Below are 24,889 nucleotides of genomic sequence, written 5' to 3' on the forward strand. Positions count from 1 at the left end.
AATTGAATGTGAAGGGGGAGGTGACAAACTGACTCTAGTATATTGATATGCATGATACTACGTACCGGTAACATACATTTTGTTGCTTTAAGATAGTCTTGTAAAAACAATTTAATATGTAGGCATTAGGCAGGCCCTGTTAAAAAATTAAGTGAAGAGGGCCACAATGTCTAAATGAAGAAGTGATTGAAGATGACGTTAATACTGGGAAAGACACTGGGAGAGAGTCCAAAGCACTCTCCAAACTAGGCCAAAGCTGTCTTTATTATAGAATAAAGAATAAAAAGCCTTTGATGAAGAAATGGTTCATTGTAGATCAATGTGTTGGCCCTATCCAGCCTTCATCAGTGAGATGGCAGTGTTATACTTGAGTCAAGGCGTTTGTACTGAAAAACCCATGACTTGTACTCAACTATCAAGGCTATTAACTTAGGTCCCATTTATACTGGGAGCCAAATCCAGTCTAAATCACATCAGCGCCATATCGAGATTGGAATCTGATTTGTTTCATGAAGTCTGAACACAAACAAGTCACATGGAATCAGATTTGGCTGATATAAATATAAGCAGCATGTTTCCTCATAAGCAGGATTCTACAACACTGGATTGATGTGTTTTATAAGGACTAGAAATAAGAGTCAAATTATGCAGAGTAACCAAATGTGCTCTTACATGGGTTTAACAGGGGCGTCTGAGGGGTCACTGCAAAAGGGCTCCTTGAAGGTGGCCTCGGACATCTCCAGGTCCAGCAGGGTGCTAAGGATCTCATCGCGGGTCGGAGGGGACATGAGAGGCTTAAGGATGTGGGTGCCTCCAACTCCCCCCCGCAACAGCTGACTAGCCCTGACTTGGGACAGAGAGCTGACGGAGCGCGGGGAACTACTGGTGGAAGTGAACGTGTCGATACCCTCCAACGGGTCCCCGCTGGGCGAGCCCTCGTTGTCCACAAAGGACTTGGAACTCAACGGCAACGGCAGAACGGGGTCAAAGGCTGAAAAGAGCAGCTCTTTTCGTTCACAGTGGAAATCCTGAAATGGGCTGAGGTTGTGGGCCTTGCCCCACTCCCTGCCTCTGAGGACCTTCTCGCAGTCAAAGAGAGCGAGTTGATTGGACGCAGACTCCCCATTCTCCGTTGGGTCAAAGAGCTCAGGACTCAGAGCTCCGCCTCTATGCCACTCCTCCGCCGAGCTGGACAGCTTCTCGGGTTTCTTCTCCACGCCCGGAGCGGGCACGGCGTCCTGGGTGACGTCACTCAGGAACTTGATCGGTAGACTCTTATCAGTTAGGACGAACTGACTGCCTGCGTACGGGCTGGAGAACTCCGTCTGATCAATGGCATTTATGTCGAAGTTGTAATTGTGAGGGAGCTCCGGGGACAGGCTGTCCTCTATGAAGCAGCAGCTGCTGTCCAGGCCTGGGTCTGACAGGAAGATGGGGCTGTCGTCGGAGGCCACGGCCTCCTGCATCGACGGTGCCTCGGGCTGGGTGCCGCTTCCGCCTTTGGCCTTCCTGTTCCTCTGCTTCTTCTCCTTGGGTGTGGTCAGTTTGGGGGCGCGGGGCTTCCTGGGCGCGGCAGATGTGGTTCTCTTCGATTTCACAGCCTTGTTTGTGGGGTCTACTGTGGTGCCCTCTGTGCCGACTGCCTGGAGAGGAAGAGCCTGCCCCTGCCGCCTCTTCTGAAGAAGCTTCTTCAGAACAGCCAGGCCAGAAGGCGTCTCCGATAGAGTGGGTATCATCCCGTTTCTAGGGCCTGAGTATGCTTCTGCCTCCAGTGAAGGTCCATGTGGAGATTTCACTTGAGCGTCTGTGAGGTCCTCAGGTGTGGCCTCCATTTTAACCACTGTGGTTTGGCATGATTGGCTCTGCTGCACTGGACCAGGAAGTGAAACGTTTTGGTTGACCTCCATAATCGAGGTCTCACAGTCCTCGGCTTTGGGCACTATGGACTGGGCCGGTGTTGGGTCGGAGCCCGACAGGGATGCAGACTGGGAGGTGCTTGGGGTGTGACTACCTGTGTCGTTTGGCTGCTGAAAGGGAGGGACAGCTTGTGACGAGTTCTCTGAGGGAGGCAGCTCGTCTTCTGGGAAAAGCACCTGGGAGCCGTCACAGTCTTTATTCGCCGACAGGCTTTCAGGCCCCACAGCCTTCTTTTTCCGTGACCTTCTGGGTCTTGTTGCAGCGCTGCCGACAGTGCCTTGAGATGTTTCCGCCTCTGTCTTTCTCCTCCTCGTAGCAGAAGTAACACTGTTCTGTCTCATTTTCCCCTTTTTGGCTTCTTCCGTTTCATCTTCGGAAAGCTTACCGGCAGACTTACTCGCCCTCCTTTTAGGGTTTGCAGCTCTCTTAGGTTTAGCAGTTTGGCCCAGACGTAACGCTCCCCCTCGGGCCGAAGATGTGTTGGGGATTTCCTGATGGATAGAACTGAGGCATGGGTCGCTGAAAGGATTGATCAGCTGGTTGGGAGATGGGGTCTCCATGAGTGGGTCGCTGGGGGACCAACAGCGAGGCGGAGTAGAGTCTACGGGGCTCGGAGATCTCTCAGAGAGGTAACCCAGTTCCACCATTACATCCGTGTACTCTGAGTCATGGTCTTCGGCTTGCTCACAGTAACACGGTTGAGGGGGTGGCAGGGAAGGCAAATTCAAGCCCCTTTGACAGCCCCTTCTAGTCCTTTTTTTGACCTGCTGTTCCCGATGTTCCCGAGGTTTGGAGGCGATACTAGTTGTTTTCTTGCTTGCGGAATTGTTGGTCTTTGCCTTTCGTTTGGCCTGTTTCTTAGCCTTTGGCTCACTGACAGGGTACTTGACTGCAGAAGATTCTGCCACCTTGGGCCAAAATTCCCTCATAGGTGCCAGTTTGTCATACCGCTCTAACTTCTTGGGCGTCAGCATCACCCACTGCTCTGCTGCGTTCACTTTGGCCATCTTCACCAGCATATTCTTCTGACCTCTGAACCGGTTGATGATGATGTACTTGATTATGATGGGAGGTTCCTTCTTGCGACGCTTCTGGCACTTTAACTCCTGCACACCCAAGGGGGAGGAGTCATCCTTAGGCCGGTCTTTGACAGCGGCGGGGGAGTTCTTAAAGTGGAAGGCACCCGAGTGCTCTCCATCATCGCTGTCGTAGGTCATTTTGCGTTTGACCCTCAGGGTGTATTTGCTGGCGGGTAGCCCTGTGGCCTTAGCACTGGCAAAGTTTGCAGATAGCTCAGGACTTAAGCCAGGACTGTCCTCTACGGCAGCTTCAGCTAAAACAGACATATTGGGAACTGTGGTGAGCGAGGGGACGGGAGGTTCTAGAAATGGTTTTGTACATTTCGTTGCTGCCGTCTCTACACTGATCGCCTTCTCTTCTGTGATTGGCTCTACTTCCGTGACTGGCGGGTCTTTGGCTGGCTTATCCTCTGCGGTTGGCATGTTGTCTGGGGTTGGCACGTTGTCTGGGGTTGGCACGTTGTCTGGGGTTGGCACTTTGTACGTGACTGGCACGACGTCTGTGACTGGCACGACGTCTGTGACTGGCGCGTCGTCTGTGACTGGCGCGTCGTCTGTGACTGGCGCGTCGTCTGTGACTGGCGTGTCGTCTGTGACTGGCGTGTCGTCTGTGACTGGCGTGTCGGTACCTGTACTCATTGGACAGGCAGGTAAGACTGAGGTGCAACCAGTGCTGATTTGGCTGTCGGAGACAGGACTCTCAGCGGTATTTAACTTGCTCCTCGCCACCCCGGACCTCCTTTTGTTCAGCTTGAGCCGCGACCTACGCGGCTGCACCTGCTCCAGTTTGCTGCAGGGGTCAGCCGGCTTGTTCCCCGCGGCCTTTTTCCTGTTAAGGCAGTTGGAGAGGATGACGCTGGGGAAGAATTTGTAGTGTGCCTCCTGCTGTGCCACGATGGTCCTCTCCGTCTTGTTCTCCTGGTAGTCTTCGTAGCGGATCTTGAGCTCGCCGACGTCTCCCTCCTCGCTGTCCTGATTAATCTCCTCCTCCTGGGGGTCGAGAAACCCATCCTCGTCCTCCTCCCCTTCGTCCTCGCCCAGGGGAGACGGGTTCGAGGGGATGTTCCTGAGTATGGGGCTCTTGCAATCCCGCTGGCTGAGCTCCAGCTCCGTCTTGGTGGAGTGGTTCCTCAGCTCCGAGTAGCACAAGGAAAAGGCCCTGTGGTTTTGGAGGATGGACAGACAGTTCTGCTCTACATTCTTCATGCTGCCGTACTTCTTCCGGTTCTGGGCGGTCTTCCTGTTGCCGAACGGCAGTATCAGATCAGCGTCGTCCAGCTCCATCGGCGTCTTCTTCCTCTCGTAGGTGTACAGCGGCCGCACGTCCTCCTTTCCCGCGCAGAGCGGTGACACCTCAGAGTGGTTGTTGGTCGTCTTGCAGGGGATAGGATGCTTGACCGGAGGAATGTAAAGGATCTCCTTGTTCACCTTGAAGCCGGTGGAACATTCACTGCCACTGCTCCCCTGGCTGTTTTTGGAGAGGAAGCCGTGCTTGTCGGCCACCTCCTCCGAGCCCAGCGAGTGAGCCTGCCTGTGCTCGGAGTGCTTGCACTCCAGCAGCGACTTGGCAGAGGACGGCGGCCCCAGGTGGATCGTCTCCTCTGGGAAGGGGTTGCTCCTCTTCGCCAGGATCTTGTCTGTGACTGTGAGGGAGGAGTGTGTCCTGGAACCGCTGTCTGTCCTTGATGAATCTAGGGATGAGAAAAATACAAAGAGACAAATCAGCAAAACTACAGTAGGTGAACATTCGGCAAACAAATGGCAGATCTACAAGCTCATAATGTGTTGCATTGTGAGATGTGAGTTATCTTGCCATTTGACATGAAACAAAGTATATAGGGTTTGGTGGTTAGGAGCTGGACCACTTATTTCCACAAACACATTGTCCTTCTTATGAACTGAGATCAACAACAAGAAGACATCTCTAAAATGTCTTCTTGCTACCGGAAATGAAAAGACTTCTGAGGCGATGAAAGTCAAGTCAAGAGAAGAGAGAAATTACAGGTGTATATGTGTGCATTTTGATACTTAACCCATTCTGGGCGGGAACCCCTTTTGGTGTTAGCATTATGTTATGCTTTAGCTATTGAAAAATAGCAGACCTACAAGCTCATAGGTCTGCTATTTTTGAAAAATCGAAGAACGACTGACATAGAAACATAGCTTTTTTCAGAAAAAATCTGGATGTAGAAGACATTTTTTTAATCTGATCTCAGGTCAAAATGGGTAAAATGTGAATCTGTGACATTTGACATTCATATCGCATCGTATAACCCATTCTGACCGGGCACCCATTTTGGTGTCAGCATCATGTTATGCTTTAGCTATTTAAAAATAGCAGATCTACAAGCTCATATCGCGCCACCGAGTGGCGCGATACGAGCTTGTAGGTCTGCAATTTTTGAAAAATTGAAGAGCGACTGACATTTTTAGAATCTGATCTCAGGTCAGAATGGGTTCATCAGACCAGTGTGTGTCCGGCGGAAACCTCGTATGAATCTGATCTCAGGTCAGAATGGTATAAACGCGCTTTGGAGCGACTCACCGCTGCTGTCGTCCGCGGCCCCGTCGAGCTGGGGAATGGACAGGTTGGCAAACAGAGCGTTGGTGCCGCTCCAATCCATCTCGCCGTCAGAGGAGGAGTCCTGCTGCTCGTCGCTGTCCTCCGTCTCCTTGACCGGCGGCCTGCATGGGCATAGATAACAGGAACACTAATCCAATTAGACTAATTGCTAGTTTATCTTCTAGCTCATAGCTCCTTGTCACCTTTTTTTTTGATAGGTCCTATTTTTTCTATGCAGATATGTCGGTTACTTGTTCACATGCTTGAGGGGTGTCCAGCTTTTAGTGTGTGTGCGCAAACACAAACTTTGTCCTAAAACAAACATTAAATGCGATAGACAATGAATGGACAATTTTGAGCGTTTGTGTAAACACAAACATTGAAGTCGAAGGTGAGGAACGCAAATTCTGATTGGCCCGGAATGAGATGATGTACGACGATAAGAGCGCCTCTCACTTCACACGGGTGTGATTTTTGTTATTTAAATTAGTATTAGTAATTAGTAATATTTGATAGGACTTTAGATAGATGCTAGGTTTGATGTTTACAGTACCTGGTTTCTATGAGGCACTAGATTGTTCTCTTTGCACTGTACTTGCAGAGTATTTACTCCGATATCTGTTAGTCGGCTATTTACTATGACTATTTACTCTTACTCTGATCTCGCACGGATAGAGCATCTGCTAAATTGTAAACTAATTATGCATGTGGAAGCATAAGCAATGTGAGGCCGATTTTCTATATGATTCAGACCAAATAATTCAGAAATGTACTAACCAAAAGAAAGATATGAACCATTACGGACTGCCCTGACAAAAGGTTCAATGAGAAGTCAGGCGGTTAAACGACAAGAACAAAGTGCACACCTCTGCTTGGTGGACTGCCCTGGGAGGTCGCCGTCCCATCTCTGTGACATCATCACGCTGAGCTCGGCTTCCTCCTTGTCCAGCTCCGGTTCTGCCTCCTCCTCGTCACTGTTGTAGTGACAGCTGCTGGCTCCAGGAAGTGAATGCAGCTGGGAGCTATGCCTCATGGGAGCCCCCTGGAAACCGTCGTCCTCCAAGCCTGCCAGCAAGTCAGCCATGGCATGGTCTTGGCTGTCTGCACATCACAAGAAAGAGAAATGATAACACTTTGTTCAGTGAATATGACGTTTTAATGGTGATAATGGTTCAATGGCGGATCAAGAGATTAGTCCTTATCATGCCTACTACCTGTGATGTTATCTGGCCTAAAACTGACAGCCTTCAAGGTAATCACTTGGTGCAATAAACTTGTGCAATGCATGTCAAAAAAAGTTTTGATATCACGAGTAGAAGAGGGATTAAGTTTCCGCACTCAAGGAATATCTTTTTTTTTAGAGCTGGGACTCGATTAAAAAAATTAATCTAATTAATCAGAGGCTTTGCGATTAATTAATCTAGATTAATCGCATATCAATATTCAACCCGAGAACAGCGAGAAACCTTTTTTTTTTATGTTTTTTGGTATCCCAGTGAATCAACGAATAGTGACTACAGGATAACACTCATTTTCAACATTTTACTGTCATTAATATACCTGTTGTGGAAATAATAATAAAAAGTCACCCCATTCTGTGTTGCCTAGAACTGGAGGTCTGAAAAAAAATTGTAACAGTAACAAGTACATCTCAGTGACATCACAAAGCTGTACTTACTTCATATTGTTGCTGTTTTTTGTCAGACCTCCAGTTCTAGGCAACACAAAATGGGGTGACTTTTTATTATTTCCAGTTTTCAGAAACAAAGCGCCCAGTGAGAAACGTTCTGCGGTGAAAAAAAAGGTGCGATTAATTTATCTGTAGTTAATCGCGATGAATTTTTCTGTAGTTAATTAATCTAAATTAATCGCAATTAGTCCCGGCCCTACTTTTTTTCTTTTCGGAATTAAGTCCTGTGTAAGTTTCTCAATAAGTGTTGAAGCTTGACCTAATAGAGATGAGTTGTTGGATCTCTGGGAGAGAGGAAGGAATGTCTGACTGCTCTCCAGTAGACTCAGAATGGCTTCCTCGTCAACTATGGCCTCCTCCTGAACTTTGCCATTGCTTCTGACTGAGCCTACGAGGACAGAGGATGGGAGGGAGGGAGAGGAGGATATGAAGGAGAGAGAAAGGGGAGAGAACGTCGTTATTGTCAGCGTGGTACACGCACAGTAAAATCCTCAGTGTTTAACTTTGCAAGTGTGCAAGGTCTGCATTGGCCCAATAAGCAGGACGTGTTGTCCTACCTGTGTGGGAGTCTCTGTGCACCTCCACCATGTTTGCAGGTGTACACTGTAGTCCTTCTGGTGTGAGGAGGTCTGGATGGAGAGACAGTTCTCCAGAGAAAGAGTCTTGTTCCTCCTCTTCGCCCACAGCAGACTCCGCCTGAGTCCTGTACAGAAACAACAAACACGTTCAGAATAATTACTTTTGTGTCTTTAATTAAACTGTTCAATGTTTTACTCTATTATTTATTTATTGCGTCTGCCTAAGATACCGTTTGGCAATGTGGAAAACTGCGTATCATTGCCGTCTGTCTTTATGTCTGTGCTGGTTAAAACAATATTGAACCAATAAAAAGTATTAAAAAGCGCTTTGGACAAAACATCATTGGACCCTCAAACTGTCTGCTAAAACAGCTAACTCCACCACCTCTCCACCAATCATGCAAGTGATTGACAATGTATAAAGTCAAAAAAGCGCCCTCTGCATGATGCGTGTGGTCTGGGGACCTCAAGGGGTCCTTGAGGAAGAAAATGAAAATCGCCAATCTACAAGCTCACAACACGTATCATTACTGCCAATTTTGAGCTTGTAGATCGGCTATTTTCAAAAAAACATTCAAAACAAGGTTTATTTGATGGCACAGATGTGGAGGCCTCCAGTGCACCGGCATACGTCCGTTTGGTAAACAAGAGCTGTCCAGGACCTGTCTAACTTCCTAGTTTGTGTTTACTACCGGAAGTCTGGAAATGTGGCTTTTCAAAATAAGAGCTCGACTGGGAAAAATGCTGGCGTGAATTATTATCATAATTTGTCAATAAATGCTAGAGGTCTAAGTGTTAAGAACGTTTCATGAATCTGACTGGACTTCTTAGGAATTCACTTAGGAAGAAATGTAAGAGGAAAAGTTAGGAACTTATTGGCGCATGAGGCCCACAGGTCGATTTTGAAGGTGCGGTTTACCAGGTCGTGATACATAAATTGGCCTCGCTCTGCGCACATTCGTATTATGAAAGGCATATCGGCCCGTGTTGAACGCACTCGGCCCGTGTTGAACGCACACACATTTGGCATACCGCGTCCCTGAATATTTTAGCATTGTGGGAGTGTCCATATGTTAATTATTCTCGCTTTGCGCAATTTGCTATTAAGCCCCTTGACCTAAAGACACTCAGCGCATAACGATTAGACGTGGGTCTGACCACCTCATAAACGCAAAAAGCACTGTTTGATTTGACACTTGAGCGCTCTGGGAGGCTGGTAGAGTGTTGCCATGTCTGTTTATTATAAGCGGCTTATTTTTCTGTAAAGTTGCTTTCTGTGTGATTGCTTTTCTTGTTTCTAAAGTGGTTATTTGGGCTTTTCTCCTAATGTTGTTTAAACCAGTGCAAAACAAGCACATTCCCATGTCAAGGATCCCCAGATGAATGCATTTGCCCAACTAAGGACAGCTAATCCAAAAATTAAATAAAAAGATTACTTTTGAAAATAGCAGATCTATACCAGCTCACAATGCATCACATTCATTCATTAAAACTATGAACTCTGACTGCAGGGGGATATATAATGATCATTATAACAATGTGCAAGAACATATTTAAAAAGAAGGAAGAACTTTATATTTGTGGACAATCAAAATATGTTTTTTTATTTTAATGTGGTGTCATTCAAATTAATCTGGATATGGCAGACTCACTATTTAGAAAATAAAAACATGGCACTTCATTTAAAATAGGTTACAGACCCCTGTTATATGCGCTTATTTTTATAGACCCATTTACTTGTTTCTATGAGACATGGCAGTTTTGCGTCTATTTTTAAAAGATGTTGAGATTAGAAACGGCCATAATTCTTTCATTTCTCAACCTTAAAAATAAATAAAAACATCTCCATAATCCGTGGGAAATGTGCTTTCATATGCTGTATCACACCCGATTCAAGTCTTCAATAAAATGCTACGAGCGAACTCAGCGAAGACCATACCATCGGGGCCACAGCATTACAGCACGCATTCAACTCATTCCTTGACTTGAATGAAATAAAATATAATAAACGTTATTTTACTGGTGTTTTTCAATAGAAACAAATAAAGAGCGCGTGTAGGCTACTGTGTGCAAGTGCAACAGTGCATATACATGCATGCACTAGGCTATATTTCTTCCGTGTCGGGATGGTGATTGAGCTCTTCAAGTTCACAGCCCGTTTGGTCTTTCATAAAAAAACCTTGATATTAGCCTATAAACACTCATGGTTCTCTCATTTCTCAACCGTTTTATTAAATGTAAAAATCTCCATATTCCTTAGGAATCTTGCTTTCATTCGCTGTATGGTACATGGTTCTATCGTTATCGAATTAATTAATTACGCATCTACTCGCAATTCCATTCCGATCTGAAAGGTGGGTCTGTTCTTTTGAGGCATAAAGGTGACAGCATGCAGTGCAATAGGAATAATTAACCCAAATGTGACAAAGGCATGTCATGTCTTCTATGGTGCCAGCCTGAAGAAATGTCATACCACGATCCCCAAAGTGCGCATTCCGTATGTGACATCAGCTGACTGGTAAAGAGAATAGTACGGACATGTTGATTGGGTACGTCTCAAACACGCCTTAAACACACCCATGACTAATTCAAGGCCGTTTTGCGCACTCCGGGGGGTGTCAAAAGCGCTTCTTAACATGCCCAAAATTGCAATATGACATACTACACGCCCCCAGATCATAATACTGTAATTAGATTAGTAATATAGAAGTAAGTAAAATAGAAGTCCTAAATCGACCCCCCAATGTCTTATCTGTAATGCAGAACAATACAATAGAGCACGCACATACACTAACTAAACACCAGGTGCCGGGCCGAGGTAAATAACAGAAAAGAAAACGTGGTCCGCACACTGGAATAAGCTCCAAAGCGTAAACATTTATTTAAGGTTCCTTACACACCATAGTACTCACGGCTCTTCTGTATCTCGTCTGTATCTGTAATGCAGCCCTCTTAAACACAGACCAACACTTGCCTGGCATATTATGCAGTAAGACGGTAACTAACTGACTGGTGTCACCTGAGTCACTGGAACGAGGGATTTCTGGGACAGCCTCATCTACTCCTATTTTATTATCATTCCTTAAATGTCGTCTTAATCTAGGGAAATGGCCTGGTTAGTGTGTGTGTGTGTGTGTGTGTGTGTGTGTGTGTGTGCGCACGCGCGTGCATGTCATATTATGTGCACGCACACACGCACTCTCTTGCTCATATTATGAGTGAGAGAGGGCCACAGTTCTTTGTATCACAAGTCATATGTCTAACAAGTGCGTTTGCAATATGCGAGTGTGAGCATGCCACATACACACAAGAACAGCAAGTGCGCATGTGTATGTGAGCCTATGTAGCCGATAATCGATTGTGTGTGCACACATTATCAGGGAGGCAAGAGCGTTTTCCATAGCATTTTGTGTACCTCTAATAAGAGTGTGTGTGTGTGTGTGTGTGTGTGTGTGTGTGTGTGTGTGTGTGTGTGTGTGTGTGTGTGTGTGTGTGTGTGTGTGTGTGTGTGTGTGTGTGTGAGAGAGAGAGGGAGAGTGAGACTGTGTGTAGCATGCAATTAAGAGATCTGAAAGGAAAGAGGGCGGCCAGCCAATGGGACTTGGTCTCCTGCCAGATGCCTCACAGCTACAAGCTGCCTTATACTATCACAGTCCCTTACCCAGGATGCCCTGCTGCATCGCTTAGCAACTCACCAGTTAGTGACTCTTAAATGATTGAAATGTACACCAATCATCTGGAACAATGATTTATTATATTGTGTGTGTGTGTGTGTGTGTGTGTGTGTATATATATATATATATATATATATATATATAACCAGCTCAGTGGCCCTGTGGTTAGAGTGTCCGCCCTGAGATTGGAAGGCCGGGTCATACCAAAGACTATAAAAATGGGACCCAAGGCCTCCCTGCTTGGCACTCAGCATCAAGGACTGGATTGGTCGCTGCGTCCAGGGGTTTACTTCATCATGGCTGTGGGTGCTACAGTATTTGTACTTGTACATCATGCGGCCTCATGCTACCGAATGGCCTCGTGGCTCGGCAAGGCTTACTTACTACCAATATATACACATACCTTTGTTTCGATCCCCATTCAGGCATTCATTCTCATCCCATTGGTTCACATAACCCCAACAGCAGTGAGATGTGTTTTTTTAGTCCCGGTTCAAGGATGAGCCTTAGAGGAGGAGGAGGGGGGAAGAGGGTCGGCGTGCGGCTGTCTCTTAATTAGTCTCGGTAGCTAACGACTTTTACGTCCACGAGGGAGCCGGGACAGCGGTCGCCGGGGAGATTCCTGCTCTGATTAACACATCGACGCTGTCGGGCAGAAACCTTGTATCTCAGTCTCGTTTTTATGTCTTTTTCATAAATGAATGCCCCACTTCGTCATATACAGTGAGATTGCTGCACAAAAGTATAGTGAAAATAGCAAAGACAATTGTGAGGTGTTGCAGAGCTTTAGTTTGGACATAGAAGGTTTTCACCCAACATCGACGACATCTCCCATACAAGGCCTCCCCTCCCTCCCCCACCAACCAGCCCGGAGCCAAAATTTGGGCTGCAACTATAGATTCTCTGACGTCACTTTCAGTAGAGGCACAGCCAGTTTCTGGAGAAAATGGAATTAATGATGCCAGAAAAGCCTTGAAACTACAAGGGTATAAGCAATGTCGCTGCTAATATACGTCACGCCCAGCTGTCAACACATTGCGTTCCTGAGATTCCTTGTTGATGTAAGCTCAGCTGGCAGTGACTCGACACGTAGTAAACACGAAACATTAAAATTAAAAAAAAAATCTTAATTTACACGTCAGTTTCTGTTGTGCGACGGGCAGCTGCAGTCACCCCGCCTACCGGGAAATGTAGTCTATGGGTTGTTTGACTCGTTTCTAGCGCTTATTGTGTTACTCTTTGGGTATATTTGTACATTTCCACCTTCAGTCGATGCTTCTTATCCATATGAGTGAAAATGAGCCCGGGATGATCGGTTTATTTTTCAAACACAGTTCTTATATGAAGAGATCTAAAATCCCCCTATGGGGATTTCAATGCAAATAAAAAGTACACAAACCTGTGGACTTGTGCCCTCTAACGACAGTGACGTCAGGACTTCGGTGCTCTATTATTCAACGGTTACTATTTCAATTAATTTAATAATTAAGGATCACATTTTTTATCTCATCAACGAATCGGCACAAAAACGCGCAATTTTAATTGGTTATACAATGGTTGTGTAAGAATAGCTGACCTACAAGCTCATAACATGTATCACGACATGTTGCTAAAAAGATAATTAAAAATATATATATTTTATTTTATTTAAATCGATTATTCCTTTTTTCTTTTTATGAATGGTTGCACCGTAGTCAAAATGATGGAGCCAGACAGAAGCAGAGGCACAGAGTGTATAAGAAAGAGGGAGGGAAAGGGGGAAATTATCCAGACAAAGGGACGGAAAATGAGACGTACTGTATGTATACTGTACAAAAAGGCAGGCGGGTGAAAGGAAAATTAGAAGCAACAAAGCATACAGTGGCAAGAGACACCTTGAGAATAGAGAGATAGCGAGAGAGAGAGAGAGAGACAGAGAGAGATAGAGAGAGAGAATCAGCCAGCTAAAGGAGGTGACAGACACTGTGTGTACGCAGTAAAACCCAGAGTGTTAATTTAACTCCCAACACTGTGAAAATGGACCCGTCCATTTCACACTCTCCGATTTCACCGTGTACACTCCAGATCTCCAGAGTGACTGGGAAAGCCAGGCTGTGGGAGAACAGTGAACACTGTGTGTGTGTGTGTGTGTGTGTGTGTGTGTGTGTGTGTGTGTGTGTGTGTGTGTGTGTGTGTGTGTGTGTGTGTGTCTGTGCGTGTGTGGCTAGACGTGCCAAAGCTCCATCACGTGAGGCCAGCCCTGCCCTCGTGCCAAACCCCCAAAACGCTCCCATACGGCCTGCGATAGATCTGTGTCACTTTTTCCAGCTCCCCTGCCTGCGCTCTCTTCTCCACCTCCCGTCCCCTCCTTTCTTTATTCACCTCTCGTCTACGTTTCATTCTCCACTCCTCCTCAGTAGTATCCATATCCAGTTGTAAGTGAACAGGGAACAGGCTGGATCTTACGCAAAGCTGCACACATGGACACAGAGCCGACTGTACTTTTACAGTATGTGTAACAGGAAACAGTTGCGTGCCGAAGGAGCAACAGAGGCAGGAAACAGGACTGTTAAGCCTAGCCCTATAGCGTCCTTATTCTGGGCATATCAGAATAGGCAAACGTTTGCCAAAGAATAGCAGTAATTACGCCAAAGAGATTTGGAATATAGGGAGAAAATGTGGGGGCCAGAGTATATAGTATACCCCTGGTTTCTTGTTCCTTTGACCCTTGGCAATCCCACCATCCCATGCTTGTCTCTCTCCTCTGCATGGACATATTTCCTTCACTCCAAACACCAGTCACCCATTCCATCATCACTCTCTTCTACAGCTTACATGACTTCCTCAAGCTCCATTGCCTTCCTCCCTTCCCTTTCCTCCCTCCTCCTTCCCTTTCTCCTTCCACACTTCCCTCTCGTCTTCGTCCATCGACGGTGCTTCCATCTCTCTCCTTCATTCCAGTCCTTCATCTATGCCCCGAGAAGAACCAGAAGTCACGTGGACACACATTAAGCAGAGACACACTCAACATAAAGTACCATGAAAACATACATATATGAACCAGATGCGACGTCTTTGTGCAACGCTTGTGGTCTGCAGCAGTAGACAACTTGTCTCGCTAATGTGATTGGAAGCATTCTATTGTTTACTTCCACAGATAGCTCGCTCCGCCCGTCCCTCCCACAGATCTCCCGTCCCCTTTGATCTCCAGCCAGCCACGCTGGCTTCAGTCAGGATAGAGAAATGCATGGGTCCGTTTATGTGACAATCACTTTGGGCCAGTGTGACCTGAAGAGAAATGCATGGGTCCGTTTATGTGACAATCACTTTGGGCCAGTGTGACCTGAAGAGCAGCACCATGAGAGTGAGAGCAGAGGAAGAGGGAGATGAAAAGAAACAACTTACACTTCAAACTCATTCTCCTTCAGAATCTCCCTGAATCTCCTCATGAAGATCTTTTCGCTCTCGGTGGAGGTGACAAAGGCGCGGTCTGGAACAGAAAGAAATTGAGTAGAACTGTAACCCTTTTTCTCGCATTTTAGCCGTTATGCCAATTCATTCCTCCCACTGCTTGCTGCTCACTATGCATCACATGGCACGTTGTGAGCTAGTAGATTGGCTATTTCCAGGGAATGTTCACCCAATTATGGTGACTAGTAGACTAGTAGGCCAGTGCCCGTTGGGCACTGGCCTACTTGGAACGATGAAAGTTGGAAATGCATGCCCCACCCAGTTATGTCCAGAACCTCTAGAGTGGTGCCCGTCGGGAACGATGCAAGTTGTAAATGCATGCCCCACCCATTTATTATGTACGTGTCCCTTTTATGTGCATATATGGAGTTCTTTGTCAGGCATGCCCAAATATGGAGTCTATAGAGACACACAGACTACAAATTCCACGCTCCCAAATGAGACAGCGTCCCCACTTCTGGTCCGTTTCAACGGTGTACTGCAGCTGCCAATGCAACCCCTGTGGGGGTGTAGAACGCGTGCGGGCTAATGGTTCTGGAGTTATGTGCATTACAGACAGACATACAGAGACATTTATATCGGTGCGGTAGAGGAATTTGTGGAACTATTGCGATTGGCGGCAGAAACAATCCTCCTCACCTTGAGACTCGGGGGTTTCTATCTGGGAGGCCTGGCTCTTCTCTCTCCTCCTCTGCTTCTCATCCTCCCAGATAGCTTGTAGGCCTGGGTTCGTTCCAATCTGATCTATACACACAGAGGGAGAGAGAGACAGAGAGAGAGAGAGAGAGAGAGAGAGGAGAGGGAGGGGGGTGTAACAGAACAGGCTCAGTCAATGACGCATTGTGAGCTTGTTGATCGGCCGGCCGAAATGTATACAGGGCTGAAGTGGTTAATGTAGGTTTTGTAGTAATAATCAACATCTACAAAGATGTGGTGAATTGTGTACATTGCAACCCAGAAGGGTCACGATGTCGACAAAGTCAACAGTCAAAATCAACAGTTTGAGCACAGTCAGTCCTCGTTGGCGCACTGGGTAGCGCGTCAGTCTCGTAAGCTGAAGGTTGTGAGTTCGAGCCTAATGATGATGAGATATGGAAGAGGATGAGATGGAAGATTGATGATGAGATGGATGAGACTGATTTATTAAAATGTGTTTTGATTACTTAACTCCTTCTGTTGGGGCCTGTGAATGTACTTTAAAGTACCAAAAGTAAAAGTACTCATTGTGCAGAATGTTTCATTTCAAGTTTTCAAATTGTTACGGCACCATCTGGACATGTAAACTTGGGTAAATTACTTGGGTCTGTGGGATTCTTCGGTTACAAAGACTCTTTTGGGCGTGTTTATGTCTAAATCTGGGCACAAGTCAGTTCATGGAATCTTTCCACAGCACTTTTTATTTTGAAAGAATATCCAGCCTAGAACTTAAGACACACGAAATATCCATCTTGTGTGAGAGTCTGTTTTATTTATGTACTTCTTTGTTTATTTAGCGACTTCCAATTTTTCACATTAAACAGCTAGTGCTGCCCAGTCAAAGCTGGGCACTAGTTCAAATGGTGCAATCATTCCTCACAGAGTGTTTGAGCCAGCATGTCCGTCGGTGGACAGATAAGGAACATAATACAGAGAACATGTGCTGCCCTAGCGCCGCCTCCAATGCCTTGAGGAACCGTTTGCTTATGTTCTACAGTTCCGTGCTTGCAAATATTTAATTTAGTGGACGGAAAACAATACTTATTCACCTCCTTGGGGCAAGACATACATGAAGGACCAAATTAAACGCATGTAGTTGTAAAAGCCCATTCACACGCATCGGGAAGGAACTGCACGATTGTGAATTATGACCCGTGTCCATGCCACACCAAGCACTATAATTGTAACTATAACTGCATGGTGCTAGCCCGATTATCAAACTGAAGCGAGGCAGTCCACTCGGAGAGTGCTGGTCTGGAGCCGGGCTAGCATTGTTCACCACTGTCATCCTTATCATTTAGATGTGGTGTGGACATCCACTTGAGTTAGGATGTTTTTTAATTAAGATGTGGTGTGAACTCTGCCATCCACTTGAGTTAGGATTTTTTTTAAACTATATATAAATGGTTGTAATTCTAGTGATAGCGCTTCATGGGGACGGCCCTTTGTTGACTTCATTATCACCACCTTGTGTTCTACCAATGAATAGTAATTTCAGCCAAAAATCACAAAGCTTTAAACTAATCTGTTCAGAGTGCAGTTTGAGTAATCCAGTAGCGTTCTCTCGTAGTCCAACCTAAAACACACCGAGCTGTGCGGTTCCAACGACTCTGCTGTATCTCAGTGTTTAGTAGTTGTCAAGAGGAAGGTGTGGAGGAAGACGTCCAAGTGAACAACTACAGAGAACTAATAAAGATGCTGCGCAGACATTCTGGTGACTGCAGAGAGATGCATAATTAAACAGGGAGACTTTGCGTATACGGCTTTGACAGGTAACACTGCTGTCTGCTTTATGTCCCCCACCGTCCCTCCTCCCTGTCCGGGCCCAGTGAAAACCTCCCATCCTGAATGCCTCCAGTGGCAGGCTCCAGTTCTCTCCTCCCTGTCCAACCCAGTGAGAACCTCCCATCCTGAATGCCTCCAGTGGCAGGCTCCAGCTAGCAGCTTAATCACTTAAACCCTATACGTGATTGATTGTCCGGAGTCCCTCAGGGCTACTGTGCTCTATAGTCTATACCAGTGACTTTTCTTTTTTCACTCTATATTCAATATCTTCGCAGCGATAAGGACCTCCCCCCCTCCTCCCGGAACCGCATATATTATTTTTTTAACCGTGCCCTGTCCCTGTGGCCAGGCAAAATGTAGTTTGTGTTTGGTCGAGAGAGAAAGAAATAATGTGAAGGTGCAGTGTATTGCTGTGAATGCAGCATTGCAGTGCGTTTACAGTTTAGGTTATTTGTCACGTTGTCAGTGATCATGAATTTATTCTTTTTTTTATTTGGGGCGATCCAAATTCATTTCGGGGCGGCTTAGACTGTATTTCGGGATGGTTCCGGTGAAACAAGTTAGGCAAGAACCATGTTTGCTTTGAGTAGGTACTGTAACTGTTCTGATGTGCAGAGAGAGAGAGAGAGAGAGAGAGAGAGAGAGAGAGAGACTGAGAGACAGGGATAGTGAAAGTGAGAGATTACTGAGAGAGTACTGTAAGATACACTGTTTTTTTGTGTGGATTTTTTTTACAGATTCGTTTTTCTTGGCCTCAAATGTCAAGAATATGTTTAGATAGAATGTTTTTGAGACAGATGCCATCTTTGATGTTTACCTAGTGTCCTAGTTGCCCTGAAGCACTGCATTCTCCACTTTTTACTCCACATTTGTGACGATTTACTTTGTTGTTCCTTGACTGGTGTCGTTTGCTGACTTACTCTGACCTCGCACAGCGTCTGCTTAATGCCTAAATTGTAACTTGACAGGCAACAGGGCCGGCAGAGGAGTGCAGGACGGAAACGGTTTAAACAAACTCACTCTTCTGGGTGTGAGGTGTGTGTACATACTTCCTCTTGCCTCCTTTATCTGTGCCAGCCTGAGTCACAACTCAACTCAGTGACCTTTCCATTATATTCCTGGTGCAAAAATGCAATGAAAACTATGATAGCCCCTGCTTTTACTCGTTGAAATATATTTGTACATGCTAGTGGTGAATTGTGTACATTGCAACCTAGAAAGGTCATGATGTCGACAAAGTCAACGGTCAAAATAAACAGTTTGAGCACAGTCAGTCCTCGTTGGCGCACTGGGTAGCGTGTCAGTCTCGTAAGCTGAAGGTTGTGAGTTCGAGCCTAATGATGATGAGATATGGAAGAGGATGAGATGGAAGATTGATGATGAGATGGATGAGACTGATTTCTTAAAATGTGTTTTGATTACTTAACTCCTTCTGTTAGGGCCTGTGAAAGGGATCGTAGCTCAGGGTGTGTTTGTGTGGAGGGGGTGAAATGTACACAGATGCCGTTTTGCAGCAACTGCCTGCTCTCATTCGTGTTTTGTCGACTTCATAAACAGTGTTTATAGTAGTAACAGCTTTGCACACATACATACATACAGTTAAATTATTTTGAACATACAGTTCAATTGTTTTATTTGGGGAAGTTGAGTGAGCATGGATTCCATTTTGCAGCAACATCCCCCTACGCATGCCCATTCTTCCATGGGAGCCTACTGGGTGTTCTCCATCCCTTTCCTAAACACTGCTGAGGGATGTTGCGCCACAGGCATCGTTTCTCCAACCTCTAAGGCACCACCCAGGCCGAGTCTTTCCATCTTTCACACTAACTTTCATACTCTATTTCGGCCTCCTGGCTCACCGGACACAGCCAGCCAGTCAGAAGCCTGTGGAAGTATTCATAGCCCAGGGCTTTGTTATGCTGCTTACTCTCAATTTCCAGACGGTTGAGGATGTCTGCGGCCACAGCGTCAGCCTCCAGCTCACAGGTACTCTGCTTCTCCACTTCGTCCAACACAAGAGAACTGGGTCATAAAGAAAAACATGGAGAGATATCAAAACTCGACGAAGCAAGACAGACACAAGCACACAAATCAAATGACAGTAGTATTGCTGAGTGCTGAGAGAAAACAAAGAGCCCAGCTAAGGAGTCATGCTCGCACTTCTCTTTTGAAAGCATAGCGATAAGAAAAAGATCATTCAAATGAAGTAACTTTTCTTTTATAGATTTGGAATAACAGAATGGAATACAATAGAAAATGTAAATGTATACCGTAAACGTATATACTATCATATACACAATGTCTTACAACTCACAGCATGTCACCTTCTGATTAATAATAATAATAATAATAAACACAACCAAATATAGAATGATATTTATTAATCACGTCACACAAAAACGTTAAGACAATAAAAAGATATAACTATCCATCCATCGATCACAATAAAAACATTCTTGAAGAAAAAATAAAATGTTTCCCTCATTTTCCTCCATTGCCATTACTTTAAAGAAGGTGACAACATGCTCCTTAACTTTCCCTTACACAGTTGGGGGTTCCCGGCACAATGAACAGCTGTGCCAGCAGCAACAGGAGCACAGCCCACGGATACGTGAGAGGAGGTGGCGGAGCAGGTGGGACTCACCAGGGTATGGCGTCCTCGTCCCAGCGAACAAACGTGCCGCCCAGGCTGCTGTCGTTGATGGCGGAGGTGCAGGGGCTCTTCCAGGTGGGATGACCGCCCGAAGCCGGGCGCTCCTGTGATGTGGCCGCCGCCGTGCCATCTGGAACACACAGTTCACACATTATACAGACATCGTCTATTGACAAACTATATGTGGGCTTTTACGACGACGTACACAAAAATACATAAGCGTTGGGATTGAACGATTAGTGCGCCGACCCTATGGTTGTAACGTCTTCGGTTCAGTTCCAACCCATGACATGTGTTGCACTTATTTCCTCCTCTCCGCTGACTTTTTGAGCGGTGGCACACCGTCTCCAAAGAAGGGCTTTGTGTGGTCCTATGTATCCATTTGAGTACAACCTTTGACCCCTGCAGACCATTGAGGTTGCATTCTGGTGCTGATTGGGGTGGGCGAGCACGCTCACAGGCGCACACACACACACACACGTGTCATTACAATCCTCGTGCTTAAGTCAACAACTGTGCTCGACTCCACTCACTCACAGGGGCGGCTGTGGCTCAGGAGGTAGAGCAGGTCGTCCAATGATCCATGGGTTAACGGTTAGAATCCCGGCTCCTCCTGTCTACATGTCGAAGTGTCCTTGGGCAAGACACTGAATCCCAAATTGCTCCCGATGTGCTGGTTGGTACCTTGCATGGCTTCCGCCGCAATCGGTGTATGAATGGGTGAATGTAATGCACATTCTATGTAAAGCGCCTTGGATAAAGGTGCTATATAAATGCACCATTTACTTCACATTATGGTATGATTTCTTTACTCTGTGCCGTTTACATTTCTGTCTAATAAAGACTGAGATTGATTGATTCAATCAATCTCTACCCTCAGCTTCATGTCTCTGAAAATCAAACAATAAGTGCCTTTAAAAATATATATCTCTGCTGTGGGGAAGAAACCACTTAACTCCAAAATGTTTATTTTTCAGGAAATTAAGAAAACCTTATATTTTGAAAACAAAGCAATACTGCCTCATCAAAGTTGGTGTTGTGACGTTACCGTATATATTGTCAATTAATTCCATGAGTGTGGGGAGAGGTGGGGGAGTTAGTTGCTTTACCAGACAGTTTGAAGGTCCAATGGAGTTAAGAGGTTGTCCCAAGTGCTTTTTACTACTTTTCATTGGTTCAATAAAACCTCAAAAATGGAGTTAGGTGGTCCTCCCGACAGCAACGATAGTAAATAGTAATACCGGTAATCACATTTATCATTTATCACGTTTAACATGTGAAATCAAACCAACCATTTGTTTGTTTAAATTGCCCGTTAACATGTAAACAAGTGAGAGAATGCATTCCTCTCTCAATTTACAATTTAGGCATTTAGCAGACGCTCTCTTAATCCAGAGCGAATTACAGTAAGCAAGAACAACACAAGGTAATAGAATATCTGTACAATTAAACTATAAGTATAGACTATAGCAAGCATGCCCAGGTCTAGATTATGCCATCTAAATTACATAATTGTAGCCTTTGCATACGCCTGCAAGGCCATCGAGGCTAGGGCAAGTGCTAGGGCAAGTGCTCTCCTTGGCTTGTAGAGTGGGAAAGCTGATAGCAGGACAGTGCAGGGAAGGTGCGGTAGAGTGAGCTCTAGATAAGATCTGACACAGGACCAGCAGGGAGTACCTGCAGATTCAGTGAAGGCCATCACTGAGCACAGAAACAGAAATGGGAAATCAACTACAACATTTATATATAGCACTTGAGTCTTTCTAGCCACTCAAATGTGCTTTACAATGTGCTTCACGTTCACCCGTTCACACATTGCAATGGCGGAACACTGTTACACATTACACATTTATGCGGTACACATTCACACACCGATGGCAGAGGCAACAACGCAAGCCAGGAGGAGCCGGGAATCGAAACCTCCCGGCTTCCAAATGGCTGCCCTGCCCCAAGCCAATGCCGTGGGGGACTATTTCAAAGTCACGAGAGCATGGCTGCAGTCAGCGTGAGGCCAGTTCTAGTCGCATGCTTCAACATGCAGAATTCGAAAGCACTATATAACACAACAACCTTTATAAAACACTTCCACGTCATCTATTCATCTCTGCTAAGCTAAGCCTTGCTTTTTTCTACCATCCCAGTGCTCTTTTGTCATTCCTGCACCTGATCCTCGTTTACAAAACTGCTATAGAGGTTTGAGATTGAGCCTCAAGTAGGATAGGGATGGGGGGGGGGGGGGGGGGGGGGGCTGGGGGGCAGCATGACCAGATGTACATACAACAGGGCAGTTTTGTTCTCTTTAGTGTTGGGGGGGGGGGGATTTAACTCTTTCCATTGATGGCCTCAGGCCAGTAGTGGATCAAACATGAGAAAGAATGTTTCCTTTGTTGGGGGAGAGTCAGGCAGGGAGGATTCTGTAGAACGTTATTAAACTTCCCTAAAATAAGGAAGGGGGATTTCCTGTCTCGATTCACTCGATTCATTAACACCTTGAAACATTATGCTATCCTGCTGGATTGGACAGTTCCTTGAGAGGGCATGTGGGTGCGTATATGCATGTGTGAGAAAGAGAGAGCACGCGTGCAAGAGAGTGTGTGTGTGTGTGTGTGTGTGTGTGTGTGTGTGTGTGTGTGTGTGTGTGTGTGTGTGTGTGTGTGTGCACGCGTGCGTGAGTGTGTGCATGTGTGCATGCGTATGTGAATGAGAGCACTTATTCACGCGTGTCATTGGGTGTCTTAAAAAGAAAAGATAAAAAGGGATAGGCAAAAGGCCCAATCAGGCATAATAAGCGGAGGTACGTGTCCAGGATTACAATGGCATGCCATGATCAAACAGAGCTGGCTACCCAAGGGTATTTCCGCCTGGGTTGGAAGATCTCTTTGCAGGGGAGGTCAATCTCAGCCCAGTTCTCAAGTTAAAGCTCCCAGTCTCTCCTACAGAGAGAGAGACCCTGGTGATGGGATTGTAGGTTCACTGCCTCTGATGAAGGTAACCAGTTAAACCCAGGTTTTCCTTCTCCTGCCTTCCTTAAGCACCCTGGGTCATTAAAACCTTCCTTTCATGTATTGTAGAAGATGCATCTTCAACACCTAAGAACCGTGTAGCATACAAGGCATGTGGTGCCACATAACCACATCAAGTTTAAACCATATACACACACACACACACACACACACACAGGTCCATCCCAACGAATTAAAATAAAAAGTTAATTATTTGCCATAATGTAATAGAAATAAATAAACTTTCATATATTTTAGATTCATTACACAACAACTTAAATAATTCAAGCCTTTTATGGGTTTTATATTGAGGATTATGGCGTACATCTGATGAAAATAAAAAAAATCCCATCTCAACGAATTAGATTATTTTACGAGACTATGATATTTTACAGCACTGTATGTTCCTTTTCCAGCAGCGTGTGTTGAGACTATGGACATGACAAAACAGTGATGATTTAGGCCATGTTATCTGCTATGGTGTTGATCCACTGACAGTGAAAACGTAACAATGGTTTCACCTCAGCCATCTTTTTAGAGTACCGGTACATTGTGCCTCAGTATATTGACAAGCTTCATGGAGATGCTAATTTTCCTTTCCAGTTCGATTTGCCACCTGCCCGCAGAGCCAAAACTACTAGTAACTGGTGTAATGACCATGGTATTACTGTGCTTAACTGACCTGACCCCCACAGAGTATCTAGGTTGTATTGTCAAGGGGAAGGTGTGAGACTGAACAATACAAATTAATTTACGACTGTTATCAAGCATTATCAAGCATTAAGCAAACATCGGTTTCCATAACACCTCAACAGTGCCACAGGCTGATCACCTCCATGCCACGCCCCATTGATGAAATAATTTGTTAATATACTTTTCAGATGGTCGACATTTCTCGTTTAAAAAAAACATTTTTTAGTGGTCTCGTAAAATATTCGAATTAATTGAGATAGGATTTATTGAGTTTCATGAGCTGTACGCCATAATGAATATTAAAACAATAAAAGGCTTGAATTATTTCAGTTGTGTAATGAATCTAGCATATATGCAAGTTTATTTATTTTTATTACATTATGGAAAATAATGAACTTTTTCAGATTATTCTAATTCGTTGGGATGGACCTGTATATATATATACATACACACACACACACACACACACACATACAGTTAGTGTATCCGGTTACTATTAAATTATTCAGCCCCCACACTTCTCAGAGAGAGAGAGAGAGAGAGAGAGAGAGATATGGGGGTCACGGGTGTGATTTCTTCATTATATCCAGTTAGTATCATCATTATCATCATCTAATAGTTATATTGTGATGGTTAATATTAAAACAGTAAGCATGCCACACCAACACTGCTTGCACGTTTAGGAGAACGTGACCAATAAATGGCCTTTGATCTTCTAGAAGCTATACGGTAGTTTCATCGCCATAGGGAGAGCTAAAACCTCCCAGAGGACATGCAGCCCATATCTTTATCCCATTCTCGGCGGGAACCCCTTTTGGTGTTAGCATTATGTTATGCTTTAGCTATTGAAAAATAGCAGATCTACAAGCTCATAGCGCGCTACCGAGTGGCGCAATACGAGCTTGTAGGTCTGCTATTTTTGAAAACGACGGACATAGAAACATGGCTTTTTCAGAAAACTGTCAGGATGTAGAAGACATTTTTAGAATCTGATCTCAGGTCAGAATAGGTTATGCTAATGCTTGCGTCTTCATGCACCCAGAGATGTGTGTGCTGTAGCCTGTACAGTAGGCTGCGCTCCGTTCCCTGTATGGACCGATGGGAGTTGA

General features: G+C 45.4%; 1 protein-coding gene across 3 annotated transcripts in view; it reads right to left on the reverse strand.

Annotated features, from left to right (window-relative positions):
* The window catches only part of rev3l (REV3 like, DNA directed polymerase zeta catalytic subunit), an 89,937-nt gene that overhangs the window by 24,741 nt on the left and 40,307 nt on the right, over nucleotides 1-24,889 (reverse strand). For 2 of the 3 annotated variants that reach the window (XM_083790823.1, XM_083790822.1), the window contains exons 5-13: nucleotides 20,077-20,215; nucleotides 19,360-19,454; nucleotides 15,591-15,695; nucleotides 14,886-14,970; nucleotides 7,807-7,952; nucleotides 7,509-7,637; nucleotides 6,426-6,660; nucleotides 5,542-5,681; nucleotides 673-4,687 (exon numbers count right to left, since the gene is read on the reverse strand). In XM_083790823.1, the coding sequence (XP_083646949.1) occupies nucleotides 673-4,687; nucleotides 5,542-5,681; nucleotides 6,426-6,660; nucleotides 7,509-7,637; nucleotides 7,807-7,952; nucleotides 14,886-14,970; nucleotides 15,591-15,695; nucleotides 19,360-19,454; nucleotides 20,077-20,215 (5,089 nt within the window). Of the gene's footprint in view, nucleotides 1-672; nucleotides 4,688-5,541; nucleotides 5,708-6,425; nucleotides 6,661-7,508; nucleotides 7,638-7,806; nucleotides 7,953-14,885; nucleotides 14,971-15,590; nucleotides 15,696-19,359; nucleotides 19,455-20,076; nucleotides 20,216-24,889 lie in introns of those variants that run through there. The other variant, XM_083790824.1, reaches the window with a different exon arrangement.

The sequence above is a fragment of the Protomyctophum parallelum genome (genome assembly GCF_964188405.1).
Source record: "Protomyctophum parallelum genome assembly, chromosome: 19".
In the NCBI taxonomy this organism is placed as follows: Eukaryota; Metazoa; Chordata; class Actinopteri; order Myctophiformes; family Myctophidae; genus Protomyctophum; species Protomyctophum parallelum.